The sequence below is a fragment of the Ahaetulla prasina genome, chromosome 5 (genome assembly GCF_028640845.1).
Source record: "Ahaetulla prasina isolate Xishuangbanna chromosome 5, ASM2864084v1, whole genome shotgun sequence".
Taxonomy (NCBI): domain Eukaryota; kingdom Metazoa; phylum Chordata; class Lepidosauria; order Squamata; family Colubridae; genus Ahaetulla; species Ahaetulla prasina.
In genome coordinates, this window is record NC_080543.1 from 102,198,576 (window position 1) to 102,212,719 (window position 14,144).

General features: G+C 40.0%; 1 protein-coding gene across 3 annotated transcripts in view; it reads left to right on the plus strand.

Moving 5' to 3' along the window:
* TUBGCP3 (tubulin gamma complex component 3) overlaps positions 1-14,144 on the plus strand; it is a 71,962-nt gene that overhangs the window by 26,981 nt on the left and 30,837 nt on the right. For all 3 annotated transcript variants that reach the window (XM_058184441.1, XM_058184442.1, XM_058184443.1), the window contains 4 exons: positions 5,147-5,265; positions 5,869-5,994; positions 12,194-12,262; positions 13,136-13,268. In XM_058184441.1, coding sequence (XP_058040424.1) covers positions 5,147-5,265; positions 5,869-5,994; positions 12,194-12,262; positions 13,136-13,268 — 447 coding nt within the window. The remainder of the gene's footprint in view (positions 1-5,146; positions 5,266-5,868; positions 5,995-12,193; positions 12,263-13,135; positions 13,269-14,144) is intronic.

Sequence of the window (14,144 nt, forward strand, 5' to 3'; positions counted from 1 at the left end):
CCAAAGACCTACATACAAACACCCGCGAAAACCTCAGTAAAATTGATCCCAGTAGTTACTCTATCTAGGATTTTATTTATTTATTTATTTATTTATTTATTTATTTATTTATTTATTTATTTATTTATTTTGTCACAACAGTATATATAAGCATTGACATGTAACAACTATATAATATATAAGCATATATATGAGCATCAGTATGTAATAACTATATTAATTAGATACAATGAAAGGGAATAATAGGACAGAACGGTAGGCACGTTTGTGCTCTTACGCACGCCCCTTACAGACCTCTTAGGAATGGGGTGAGGTCAATGGTAGACAGTTTTTGGTTAAAGCTTTTGCGATTTTGAGAAGAGACCACAGAGTCAGGTAGTGAGTTCCAAGTGTTAATAACTCTGTTACAGAAGTCATATTTTCTGCAATCAAGATTGAAGCGGTTTACATTAAGTTTAAATCTATTGTTTGCTCTTGTATTGTTGCGATTGAAGCTGAAGTAGTCTTCAACAGGAAAGACATTGCAATAGATGATTCTATGAGTTAAACACAGGTCCTGTCGGAGGCGGCGGAGTTCTAAGTTTTCTAAACCCAGGATTTCAAGTCTGGTGGCATAAGGTATTTTGTTGTATTCAAAGGAGTGGAGAACTCTTCTTGTAAAATATTTCTGGACACGTTCAATTGTGTTGATGTCTGAAATGTGGTATGGGTTCCAGACAGGCGAGCTGTATTCAAGAATTGGTCTAGCAAATGTTTTATATGCTCTGGTTAGTAGTGAAGTTTTTTGGAAAAGAAGCTACACAAGATTAGGTTTACAACTCTTAGAGCCTTTTTTGCTATGTAGTTGCAGTGGTCTTTGGCACTTAGATCATTTGATATGAAAACTCCAAGGTCTTTAACAGAGTGGGGGTCATCTGTAAGGTAATGTCCATCAAGCTTGTACTTAGTGTTTGGGTTCTTTTTTCCAATATGTAAGACTGAGCATTTGCTGGTTGAGATTTGGAGTTGCCATGTTTTAGACCATTCGGATACAAAGTCAAGGTCTTTTTGAAGGGTAGTTGTATTGCTGGTGGTTTTAAATAGTTTGACATCGTCAGCAAAGAGAACAGAATTACTTGTGATATGGTCACAGAGATCATTAATGTATAATATGAAGAGCGTTGGTCCAAGAACGCTGCCTTGGGAAACGCCACTCTTGACTGGAACAGGATTCCCCCAAAGGAGTAGGTGTAAGCTCACAACCTCTTGGATATGAACATGACTTGAAGGGGTCCTTTGCTCAGCCCTATAGTGCAGCAGTTGGAACCCTATGTGGAAAGAATAACTCTTACTTCGATCGCCATGTGGTCGGACTATTAAAATGCACTGTACATTGTCCAGGTTTTGGAAATGATGCAGAAGGTATAATTGATCTAGAGTCTAGACTGAGGTTCTGAGGTTGCTGCATTGGTAAATTCTGGTGCCAATTCAAAATGTAGGTAATAACACACCGCCTTTCCAAAAACGATTTTGCAGTCCAATCTATATCTTAAGGTGTGATACGGGTCTCATCTTTATGGGAGGTATGAAATATCTGACTCTGACAGCCAGCTTTCTCTGTAGTGACCCCCCCATGTTCTGCATTATGCTTTCCTCAGACATAGGTGCCACATTCTGTCTCCTTGCATTTCATGTGATAGTTAAAATATTTGTATTCCAATATGCCATTGGACTTAATTGTGGATGTCCACTTTGGTATGTGAGTTTTGATCCATTTTAAACATACGTTGTTCTGTTGATTCTCCTTTGAGAATCCAGCAATTGGGGCAGTCAACAAATATTGCAAATAAGTAAATAATAAATAAACAAGCGGACTGAGTACAGCACTCTCACTAAAAGCTAGAATATAATAAAACATGCATAACCTTCTATATCGATCTTAATCTTCAATGACAAATACTTCTCAGGACAAAAAGTTACAGGAAAAAAAATAGAATATTTTTGTAAGATGGGAGTGGAAAACGTATGTTGGGAAATTACATTCCAATCCAGAACTATTTTGAAAGGCAGCTGAAAAAACTGCCTTAGACAAATGGTATTGAATTCTGATTTACTCTGTTAACTGTAAAAGAAGCCAGATTGATATTGCTTTACTCATCCCCAGCTAAGGAACAGGACTGTAGTCTGAAAAGAAATACTTTAAAAGGTCTTTAAGAGATACAGTTCCTTGCAGAAGACTGTCTGAAGTAATATATAATCAGTTTCCTACTTGACTTGTTATAGCACTATAAGCCTGCTTTGGATTTAAATGAAAGAAAGAATAAGAACTATAAGTTATTGCAATGACATAATCATATTGGAAGGTACAGGTAATACACAACCTATGACTGTAATGGAGCCTGCCCATTACGATTGCAAGCGGTAATGGACATTAAGTGAGATGGCTTTACTTAAAGACCTCCATCCTCTGTTTTCTCTGATGTGGAGCACAAAGTGTCTTGGGTGAGGGAGGTCTTGGGAGGCATAGTGCAGGCTTAGGTCCACCTGCCATGGGCATACTCTATTCCCTTGCTCCCGTGCTCCTTTTCTCACCGATTGGGTCCTCACAGCCCTTGGGCCTAGTTTAACCCCCAGGATCCACGCAGGTGTTTTCTTGTACACTGGATTCCAGCAGGGTTTGTCCCTTGGCAACATGGTGCCCTCCCAGAAATGGCTGCCATTTTTGTGCAACCACGAAGAATTGTGGACACATTGAAAATGGCAGCTGTGGCTCAGGGGTGAATGGCTTACTCTCCTTCCCCAAAATAAGGTCTGGAGATTTTCATAAGATAAGTGTATGATGGATAATGGGTGGGTGACAAGCAGGCCCAAGGCTGAATGGGGGAAAAGGGCTGGGGGGACTGCTCCCTGCAGTCAGTCATAAGGGCAAATGATTTTGGGGGTGCTATAGCAACTATAACTTTGAAACAATCATAAGAACCTTTGGGGGAGGTGTCTATAACTTAAAATGGCAGATAAGTGGCCGGTTGTTAAGTGAAGATTACCTGTTGTGATATAAACAGTGTTTTTCATTGGGAGCATACACCATTTATAATGTAAACTGCACATTTGAAAGCTCAGGACTATATTTCAAGAAGACATGCAACTATAATTTTGTACAGCCAAGGGAGCCTTGTATTTGAATTGTGGGAAATTGCTTTTCATAGTAACATTTCCAGGAGCAGATTGTGATAAAGCAAGAAACTGTACTAATCCAGGAAAAGTCAACATTCCTGTGAAAGTTGTATAGGACCAAGGTGTAGATTCTATAGAAGAATAGCTAAATTTGCTAGTATATACACCTATCAGCAGGGGAAGAATGCTTGCAAAACATTCACAAAATGACATGGACACAGTAAGGTTGCTTCTAAAATAGAAACAACTCTTCATAATCACCACTTTCAAGACTAGCTAGGAAAGGGCTTATATTATTCTTAATCTCCCTCCCCCATTTTAGGATTTCTTTCATTGTTTGAAAACCTGTATTTATAATTTTCAGTAAAATAGTGATTCCTCCTCCTAAGGATATCATTTGATGATATCATTAATTAGCTTTCTCTTAATCTTGCCTCCTTCTAGTCTTTGTATGTTTCTGAAAGAACTGAGTGGGTAAGGTAGATGCCTTTCTCAGGAGTTGTGTTAAAGGTTAACATCCTAAGTTTTGTGTGTGCTTGCATCATTTAAAAAATGTGGTTGTAATAAATTGCTTATGAAGTGCTTAATTCATGACTCAAATTATAATTTTAGAAATGGAGCCAATGTACTATCCAGCAGCTGGATTTTGCTAGGTATAAAATAAGCTTGAATTTGTTCCAAAAGATTATGGCATGGGTCCAGATTACTTGAGGGAATGTCTCATTCCAATGGGATTGGCCCGCCCCACCTGTGCCAGCAGAGGAGTCATGCTAAGGCCTCCTTGACCAGGGTATTCCGGCTGCCTTCTCTGCCATCGCTCCTGCCCTTTGGAACATCTTGTCCCCTGAAGTGAGGGTGGCTCCAACCCTCCTGACCTTCCACAACAGCCTGAAGACCTGGCTCTGCCAGTTGGCTTGGGGTTCTAGTGGGGGAGCTTCACAGTAGAGGTGAGCAATAGAGTAATAACAGATCCCATCTCTCTCCCTGCTCATCCTATTCCCTCCTGTCCCATCTTTTACTCAGATTTGATAATTTGTATTTTTATAGTATTTTATTCATATTATTTATGTGCTTTATATAGTTTTATTCTTTTAACATTGTAAGCTACTCAGAGTTACCCTATAGTAAGATGCTTGATGTAAATAACGTTATAGAGTGCTTTATATGCTTAGTAACTTTCAGGAGAAACTGTTTTGGACTTATTATTTTGTTGCCTTCTCTTGTTGACTTTATGGTTCAGAAGTATAATAGAATTGCTTTATTCTTTAGACAGTATTTCCATTTGATGCCCTGGATTCTGTGATATGAATAAAGCATTGGAGCAGTGTCATACAAATATAGAAAAAAGCCACACCATTGCCTTAATTTTCTTTGTTTATATTATGTCAGAAAAAAAAAATTATTCATTCTAGCTTGCAAATGTAATTGAAGAAACGGATATACCCTGCCGTTATTGTTTGTAACTGCTTCTGAAAACTTTCATATTCCCAGTTAAAGAATATTTATAAAGACAGCAGATGGATTTTATAAATATTATAAATACCAAGTGTGTTGTGGACTATAGGGAAAAATACAAGCCTTAGTGTTCTTTAATTTTTAAATCTATGCTGTAGATATTTGGAATTTGAAACATTCAGTAATTATCTAGATTTTTTTTAAAGAATATGATGATTTACTGAATACAGCTTTCCAGAATTAAATGCGAGATGGATGGATGAAGAAAGAAGTGGTGGGGATATTTAAGAAACACCAAAAGCTTAGTATTTTCTGAATTTAATTTATTTTTTAACAGATATATGTTCATGTATATTAGAATTTAGTGTTTTTACAAATTAATATATGTCAAAGATTGTTAAAATAGTGATAGCACCACAGTACAATCAAACTGAAATTAGTCTGGGGATGCTAACATACTGTTTTGTTATAAAAGAAAAATGAACAAATATATTTAAACAAGTCTTTGAACTGGCTTGATCTCTTTTTGTTTTTACAGGATCTGTTGAAATAACCGAGGCATCTCTTGTGAGAGACATTTTATATGTTTTCCAGGGAATAGATGGCAAAATTATTAAGATGTTTAATTCAGAAAACTGTTACAAAGTAGATGCAAAGGTACTGTGTTAACTTATTAGACATAGTGTAGATGGGGGAGATCACACTTGAATATGTCTGTGTCCATAGATTGTAATGCATTATTCATTTTATTATTTTTTTAAAAAAGCATTCTCTGTCAAATTCTTACATTGTTGATATCCAAGGTGGTTAATAATAAAATAAAAAGACCACAAAACAATAGTTAAATATCAGACATGCATTAAATATACAGATATTTTTAAAAGAGCAACAAAATTCAATCTCAGAAGTAATATTACCTGACCTTGGAATAAAAATCTGGCATCCAAATATAGAGACAAAGATAGAAATGGCCTTTCTTTAGTTGCTGTCCGCCAAATTTCCACAGTTGGCTGACCTTGTGGAAAAGTTTCCAGTAATCAATCTTAACTACATATAGGTTTATACAGGAGCAAGTTCTTCAAGTAATCTGCCCAATTGCAAGTCATTGTAAATACACTAAATGTAAATTGCTATAAGCATCATAATACAATGGGGTAAATTAAAACAAAAAACTCCCCAGATACTGCTATGTAGTCCAGTGTGCTTGGTGACACAGGTTTTGTATCTTCTTTACTTAGCATTTGTACCTTAATCCTTTAGGTAAATCTTTGTAAGTCTCTCAGAGATACCACAAGCCGGCTTGCTGAGTTAGGATGGCTGCATAATAAAATAAGAAAATATACCGACCAGAGAAGCATGGACCGTGCATTTGGACTGGTGGGTCAGGTATGTGAGTAAAATGAGAATTCTTTGATGATTTCGGCTGGGAGACAACAAACCCTGCCACTGGTTCCTTACTTATAAAAACTATCAACTAGAAAAACTGTCAACTAGAAAAATCCAGGAGAGCAGAAGGAGTCAAGGATGGTTTGTTTGGATACATGATCTCTCCATGAATATCTCCCTGATATTTTCAGGGAGGAAACCAAAGATACTGAATTGGCACATCCTTTCAGCACATGGGTACTGTTGAAGTATTTGTGGCTTGAGCTATGGCATTTGAGCTTAGTAATCAAGATCACCTAGTAGAAGGAGAGTTGTCAAAAGATCGATTCCTTCTGTGTGCCACCTGCAAGAGAAGAAAGCACCCTATTATATTTGGGAGACTCTTCAGGCAGCTGGCTCTTATTGTAGGATCAACACTTGAACACACAACTCCAGTTCAGTTGAAAAGGCCCTGCTTCAAAGAAGAATGTTCCAGATCAATTTCCCCAAAACCTAGTGGTTTCTGGGTGGCCCACTAAGTGGTAATGATGGAAACTGTAGTCTGTCTGATTACAGCAGATCACAGAAGCTAATTAAAAATATTTATTTTAAGAGTTGGCAATTTGAGTTCTTTTGGTAGAGATGACACAGCACATTAAAAATGTCTCCTCTTTATATTTACAGTTTCCCTCCCACTGGTTAGATTTGTGAAGTTATTTTTTTCCTAACTTGAATACTTTCAATACTCAGTCAATAATAGCATTAGTAGTGTTATTACTATCTTTTGGCAAATACGTGTGTCCGTCTCTATATTATCATTTCTCTTAAAATCTGACATATTGGTTTAAGGCTTTCCCCTTTAAAGGAGTGGTTTCATCCCAAAATTCTCAGCAAAAAACCAGAATGGGGAAGGCTGATTTAGACCATAAAGCAGTAAATTGCTCCTTTCTTGTTAACATAATTTTCTGCCTTTTATAAGTGAAGGTACACCATAAAAGGACAGTACAGTTTAATCCTCATTGACTGACCACACTTGTTCACCAGCTATTTGAAGTTACAGCTGTTTCAAGTTATGGGCACTAAACAAGGGGGAATTAAAAGGGATTCTTGTTGCAACTGTCATAACATCCCCATGGTCATGTGATCACAATTTGAATGCTTGGCAATTGGCTTACAATTATGATAGTTGCAGTGTCCCACAGTCTTCACTTCCAGTGTCTGTCCTCCTCCCAGAAAATAAAAACAAATCAGTGAACTATTGTTTTTGTTCAAATCTCAAGATCTCATTGATTTGCCAAGGGCTTTTTCTATATAACTATCAATTGTACCCTTCCTTTACCGAATTAAATCTTAACTGTAATTTAATCTTATAATAATAATAATAATAATAATAATAATAATAATAATAATATTTTAATTTGTATACCGCCCTTCTCCCGAAGGACTCAGGGCGGTGAACAGGCAGATAAAATATAAATACACACAGTAATTAAAAACATCCCTTAAAAAACTAATTCAAATGCCCAAAAATGTTAAAAAACGTACTCCCCCGTAAAATAACAAAATTTTAAAAACCCATCCAATAAAAATAAAAATCAGGCTAGTCCAGCCATACGAAATAAATAAGTTTTAAGTTCGCGGCAAAAGGTCCTAAGGTCAGGTAATTGTCGAAGTCCGAGGGGAAGTTCGTTCCACAGGGTCGGAGCTCCCACAGAGAAGGCCCTCCCCCTGGGGGCCGCCAGTCGACACTGTTTGGCTGACGGCACCCTGAGGAGTCCCTGAGGAGTCCCTCTCTGTGGGAGCATACCGGACGATGGGAGATAGAAGTCGGCAGTAGGCGGTCCCGTAGATTATGGATCATTTGTACATGTTTTGGGCAGAATGGAATAGAAAAAGCTGTTATTGGTTTGCATTTTACTTAGATATCTAAAAAAATGAAATTCAAGTGATTTCCTAAGGCAGCTTTCCTTTCCTTTGCTTCTATGGTAACGTGTCAAGTTGGATGTGCTGCTAAATCTTTCTACCTTTCCTCATCTCTGCTGCAATACAGAGAATGAATACGGAGAATGATTTGTGCACTTTGTTTGCACTTTGTTGTAGTGCGTTTCTATCTCTCCATCTTCCAATCTTCTAAAGACTACAACTTGACATTTAAATCAAATATTTAAATTGGTATTTTTTTTTCTGTTATCTGGCTTTTAAAAAATTACAAGGTGAAAATTTAATGAGTTTAAAGTTTTTCCTTCAGTTCATTACTGCAAACTCCTTATTAACCTGATTTTAATATTTGGTAAATTGATTTTTTTAATCAATTTGCTGTTTTAGTTTCTCCTTTTCTTTTATGCAGATCACTTGCTATTTATGCTTGTCTGATGTTTCTCAATAAGGGTTGTGGGTACCTTCTAGGGACAGACATTCTCTTAACTTTTTAAAAGGTTCATTTCAGTATTCATAATACCTGAACGAATTCAGTGGATCCTTACACTGTTTTATGAAGAACATTGCATATAAACATTTTTATTATTTTATTATTTTATTTTATTATTTAAATTTGTATACCGCCCTTCTCCCGAAGGACTCAGGGCGGTTCACAGCCAAGTAAAAATACAATACTATAAATACAAATTAAAATACAGTTAAAAAACTTATTAAAATTGGCCAAAATTAAAATTTAGAACTAAAACCCATTAAAACCCATTAAAACACTAACCCAGTCCAGCGCAGATGAATAAGTAGGTTTTAAGCTCGCGGCGAAAGGTTTGGAGGTCCGGAAGTTGACGAAGTCCTGGGGGGAGTTCGTTCCAGAGGGCGGGAGCCCCCACAGAGAAGGCCCTTCCCCTGGGTGTCGCCAGATGACACTGTCGCGCCGATGGCACCCTGAGGAGCCCCTCTCTGTGAGAGCGCACGGGTCGGTGAGAGGTATTCGGTAGCAGCAGGCGGTCCCGTAAGTACCCCGGCCCTATGCCATGGAGCGCTTTAAAGACATTCACCAACACCTTGAAGCGCACCCGGAAGGCCACAGGTAGCCAGTGCAGCCGGCGCAGGATAGGTGTTACTCGGGAGCCACGAGGGGCTCCCTCTATCACCCGCGCAGCTGCATTCTGGACTAACTGTAGCCTCCGGATGCCCCTCAAGGGGAGCCCCATGTAGAGAGCATTGCAGTAGTCCAGACGAGACGTCACAAGGCGTGGTGACTGTGCACAAGGCATCCCGGTCTAGAAAGGCGCAATTGGCGCACCAGGCGGACCTGGTGGAAAGCTCTCCTGGAGCGGCCGTCAAATGGTCTTCAAAAGACAGCCGTTCATCCAGGAGAACGCCCAAGTTGCGCACCCTCTCCATCGGGCCAATGACTCGCTCCCGACAGTCAGCCGCGGACTCAGCTGACTGTACCGGGATGCCGGCATCCACAGCCACTCCGTCTTGGAGGATTGAGCTTGAGCCTGTTCCTCCCCATCCAGACCCATACGGCTTCCAAACACGGGACAGCACTTGATGGCTTCATTGGGGTGGCCCGGTGTGGAAAAGTACAGCTGGGTGTCATCAGCGTACAGCTGGTACCTCACACGAAGCCACTGATGATCTCACCCAGCGGCTTCATATAGATGTTGAACAGAAGGGCGAGAGAATCGACCCTGCGGCACCCACAAGTGAGGCGCCGCTGGCCGACCTCTGCCCCCGTCAACACCGTCTGCGACGGTCGGAGAGATAGGAGGAGAACCACCGATAAACGGTGCCTCCCACTCCCAATCCCCCAACCGGCGCAGCAGGATACCATGGTCGATGGTATCAAAGCCGCTGAGAGGTCTAATAGGACCAGGGCAGAGGAATAACCCCTATCCCTGGCCCTCCAGAGATCATCCACCAACGCGACCAAAGCCGTCTCAGTGCTGTAACCGGGCCGGAAGCCGGACTGGAGCAGGTCCAGATAGACAGTTTCCTCCAGGTGCAGGGGAACTGATATGCCACCATACTCTCTACAACCTTCGCCGCGGGCGGGTTGGAGACTGACGATAATTACCTAAAACAGCGGGTCAGGAAGGCTTCTTGAGGAGGGCCTCACCACCGCCTCTTTCAAGGCGGCCGGAAAGACTCCTCCAACAAGGAAGCACTGTAATCCCTGGAGCCAGCCTCGTGTCACCTCCTGAGTGGCCAGCACCAGCCAGGAGGGGCACGGGTCCAGTAAACATGTGGTGGCATTCAATCTACCCAGCAACCTGTCCATGTCCTCGGGAGTCACAGGGTCAAACTCATCCCACACAACATCACCAAGACCGCCCTCAGACGTCCCGTCCGAATCGCCACAATCTTGGTCCAGACCGTCCTTCAGCTGAATGATTTTATCGTATAGATAACCGTTAAACTCCTCAGCACGTCCCTGCAACGGGTCATCCCGCTCCCCCTGGTGAAGGAGGGAGCGGGTCACCCGAAACAGGGCAGCTGGGCGGTTATCTGCCGACGCAATGAGGGAGGAGGCGTAGCAACGCCGCTTCCTCAGTGCCACTAGGTAGGTCCTAGTATAGGATCTAACTAGTGTCCGATCAGCCTCTGAACGGCTGGACCTCCAGGAACTCTCTAGGCGTCTTCTCCGGCGTTTCATCCCCCTCAGCTCCTCGGAGAACCAAGGAGCCGGTTGGGATCTACGCCGGGTCAGAGGGCGCAAAGGCACGACACGCTCTAAAGCCCCAGCCGCAGCCCGCTCCCAGGCTGCAGCTAGTTCCTCTGCCGTGCCGTGAGCCAGACCCTCAGGAAATGGCCCAAGCTCCGTCCGAACCTCTCTGGGTCCATCAGGCGCCTGGGACGGTACCAACGTAATGGTTCCGTCTCCCTGCGGTGTTGGGTAGCGGTCAGAAAGTCCAGGCGAAGGAGAGAGTGATCTGACCATGACAAAGGTTCAATGACTATTTCCTTTAAGTCCAGATCTCTCAACCACTGACCAGAGACAAAAATCAGGTCCAGTGTGCCACCCCCGATGTGAGTGGGGCCATCCACTACTTGAGTCAGGTCCAAGGCCGTCATGGAAGCCAAGAACTCCCGAGCTACCGTCGATGACGAGCCGGCAGATGGCAGGTTAAAGTCCCCCATGACTAAAAGTCTGGGGGTCTCCACCGCCACCCCGGCAAGCACCTCTAGGAGCTCGGGCAGGGCAGCTGTCACGCAGCAAGGAGCCAGGTACGCGACCAGCAAGCCCATCTGACATCTATGACCCCACCTCACAAAGAGGGATTCACACCCGGCCATCTGAGGTACAGTGGTCTCCCTCGGCTAATTTTGTTATTCAGTTATTACATTACAGCTTGTACCCCATTCAATAGCTTTGAGGTGGTTTGTTTGTTTTTTTAACATATTTGTGGCTACTGAAATCAAAAGCTACTCTTGGTGGCTCACATAAAAATATACTTTATTTTTGAAAATTGTCTTCCTTTCTCTCTACATTGCCAGAGATCTACTTCAGTCTATTTTCTCCCATCCAGACATCTAGGCACTGGAAAAGGGGGTCAACAGCATCTCCCCAATAGCCGAAAATGACGTTGTACAATATAATATCATTGTTATAACTAAAGTTCCCATTCAACAACATCATATGGGCCCTTGCATCACAATATTTGTACACAGTTGCTTGGTCTTAGTCAAGTTTTCTATCACTATCAGAGTCAATCCTAACACAATGATCATGATGCTGATTCTGAAGAATCTGGTAACTGACATGGCAACATTTCACCATAGCTTCATTCATTATTAAATCATAGATGACTACGGATTTATTGCAAATAGATCTGGACTCGCCGTCAGCACTTTTAAGGTCAATGGCACTAGCAATCTAGCTTCCTATTCTTTAGGATGAGAGTGAAGCTCAGTCCCAAATTGGAAGTCACTTTTCCATTAGAGTGGCCTTCCTAACAACCCCAACATATGTTGCACAAACCCGATCCAACCAATGAAATTACCAACCCCAACCTCTTGAGGACAGTTAATTCCTTCCATCCCAACTGAAAAGATCACCTAGGCTGGTGATTGTACTACTTCTGTCCAGGTTGCATTGAAAGTCATTTAGAAATGAACGGTGCCATTTCCTTCGACATATAGGTGTGAAATCTGACAGAAAGAGATCAAGATACTTTACTTCCTCCAACATATTTTGAGTCAACAGAATATAATCCTTCAGACAACTCTGTAATGTAATTGAAGTATAACAATTGTTTTGATTCTTTTTGTCTTTTAGAGTTTTTGTGCTGCCTTAAACCAAGAACTTAAAGAATACTACAGATTATTGTCTGTTTTACACTCACAGGTAAATAAAGTCCACACAATTTGACAATTGTGCATCTGTACTTCAGGAATGGGTTGTTACATGCTAAGAGGAATTGAGTTCCCAGCAACTCTTGCCAATTTGGTTAATGTTCAGCATGCTGAGAGTTATAGTGCAATGATCTCTGGAGAGCTATAGCCTCTATTATAGATTTATAAATAGTTGTTAAACTGTGTTGCCTAAGAATGACAAGAAAACAAAATATTATAATTCTGCTAATTTCCCACTATCCATTTTCTGTTGTATCACATAATGGTCACTTTGTTGTGCATGCTCAGAATATTATTTCTGAGCTATTAAACTAATAATTCCACTTTATAATCCTTCTTATATTTATATAACATGAAATGTGTATAGAACATAATTAAAAATGTTGCTATTATTACAGAAACATTGTTGAGCAACTATTTTATAGCAAATCATTGTAACATTTGAGCTTTAAAATATTATCTACAATTTCCCATGTATTTACTTTCTGATTTATTTAATGAGCACAGGTTTTATTTTATATATTTTCATAAATGCCAGTTCAGATGGTTCTCTAATGTGTTATTCTAAGCATGTTTTTACACACATACATACATTTTCCACACAAACCTCCAGTCAGACAGTGAACAATCAAAAAAAATATAATTGCATGGGTCAAATTGAGATTAAAACTCAGATTAAAATAAACAAGAATTGTTTGTTTTGAGAATGGTTTATTGTTGATTGACGAAGGTTTGAGAAAGTAATTTTATGTTGCTAACAGGGATTAAGTCCCATTTAAATTCAGTGCAATATATTTCAGAGTTGGTATGCATAGAATATTAATATAAAACTTCTTTTTAATCTCTTGACTGTTTTTTTTTTCAGTTGCAGGTAGAAGATGATCAAGGTGTCAATTTGGGGATTGAAAGCAGTTTAACCCTTCGCCGACTGTTAGTCTGGACGTATGATCCTAAAATAAGATTGAAAACTCTTGCAGCTCTAGTTGATCACTGTCATGGTAATACAATACTTCCAATTGCGCATAAAATAAACATGAATGTTAAAATAATACTGATACCCCACAAGCTTCCAATTATATGATTTGTCCGTACTACATTATTACATACATACACATCACACTATTGCTTTTGGGGTAGGCAACATTGTGTGGAAGGCAGAAAGGGAGTAAGAAATAGTAATCAAAATGAAGGCCGTGAAATAAATAAAGGGAAATAGAGCAAAATGTATTTTATACTATCATCATTCACTATACTTTCCCTTTTCTTCAGTGATCATTTCTTCCCAAGAATCCACTCTTGAACCTTCCCAAAAGCAGTCTGATCCAGACAGTTACATATTAAAATTCTTATGTCCCTTGTATAGAAACAAACACAAAAAACTGAGGGCAGAAAAAGACCTAATGGTCCATCGAGTTTTCCCTTTGAACTTTTTAATTTTTAAACATTTTTAAATTTTAAATTTAATTTTTTTTTAATTTTTAAATTTTTGTTGGATGATAGACGTGTTTATCCAAAGCATGTTTAAACTCAATTATGGATGATTAACCCACTGCCTCACAGGAAGCTGGTTCCAAGTTCCACTACATTTTCTGTGAAGTAATACTTTCTAACATTACTTTCCTCCTGTCAGTTTGAAGTTATGCCCCCGTTTACTTGATTTTTGCTTAATATTCAAAATATTTCTTCTAGAACCTCATTCACATTCTTAATGTATTTAAAGGTTTCAATAATGTCCCCTTTCCCTTCTGTCCTCCAGGCTGTATCTTTCACTAATTCTCTTAGTCCTTCATCTTAAAAAAATTAATCACTCAAGCTGATCCTTTGTCTTTGAGCCCACAGCTATAATTACAAGGAGACTAAACTTCTTAAATACC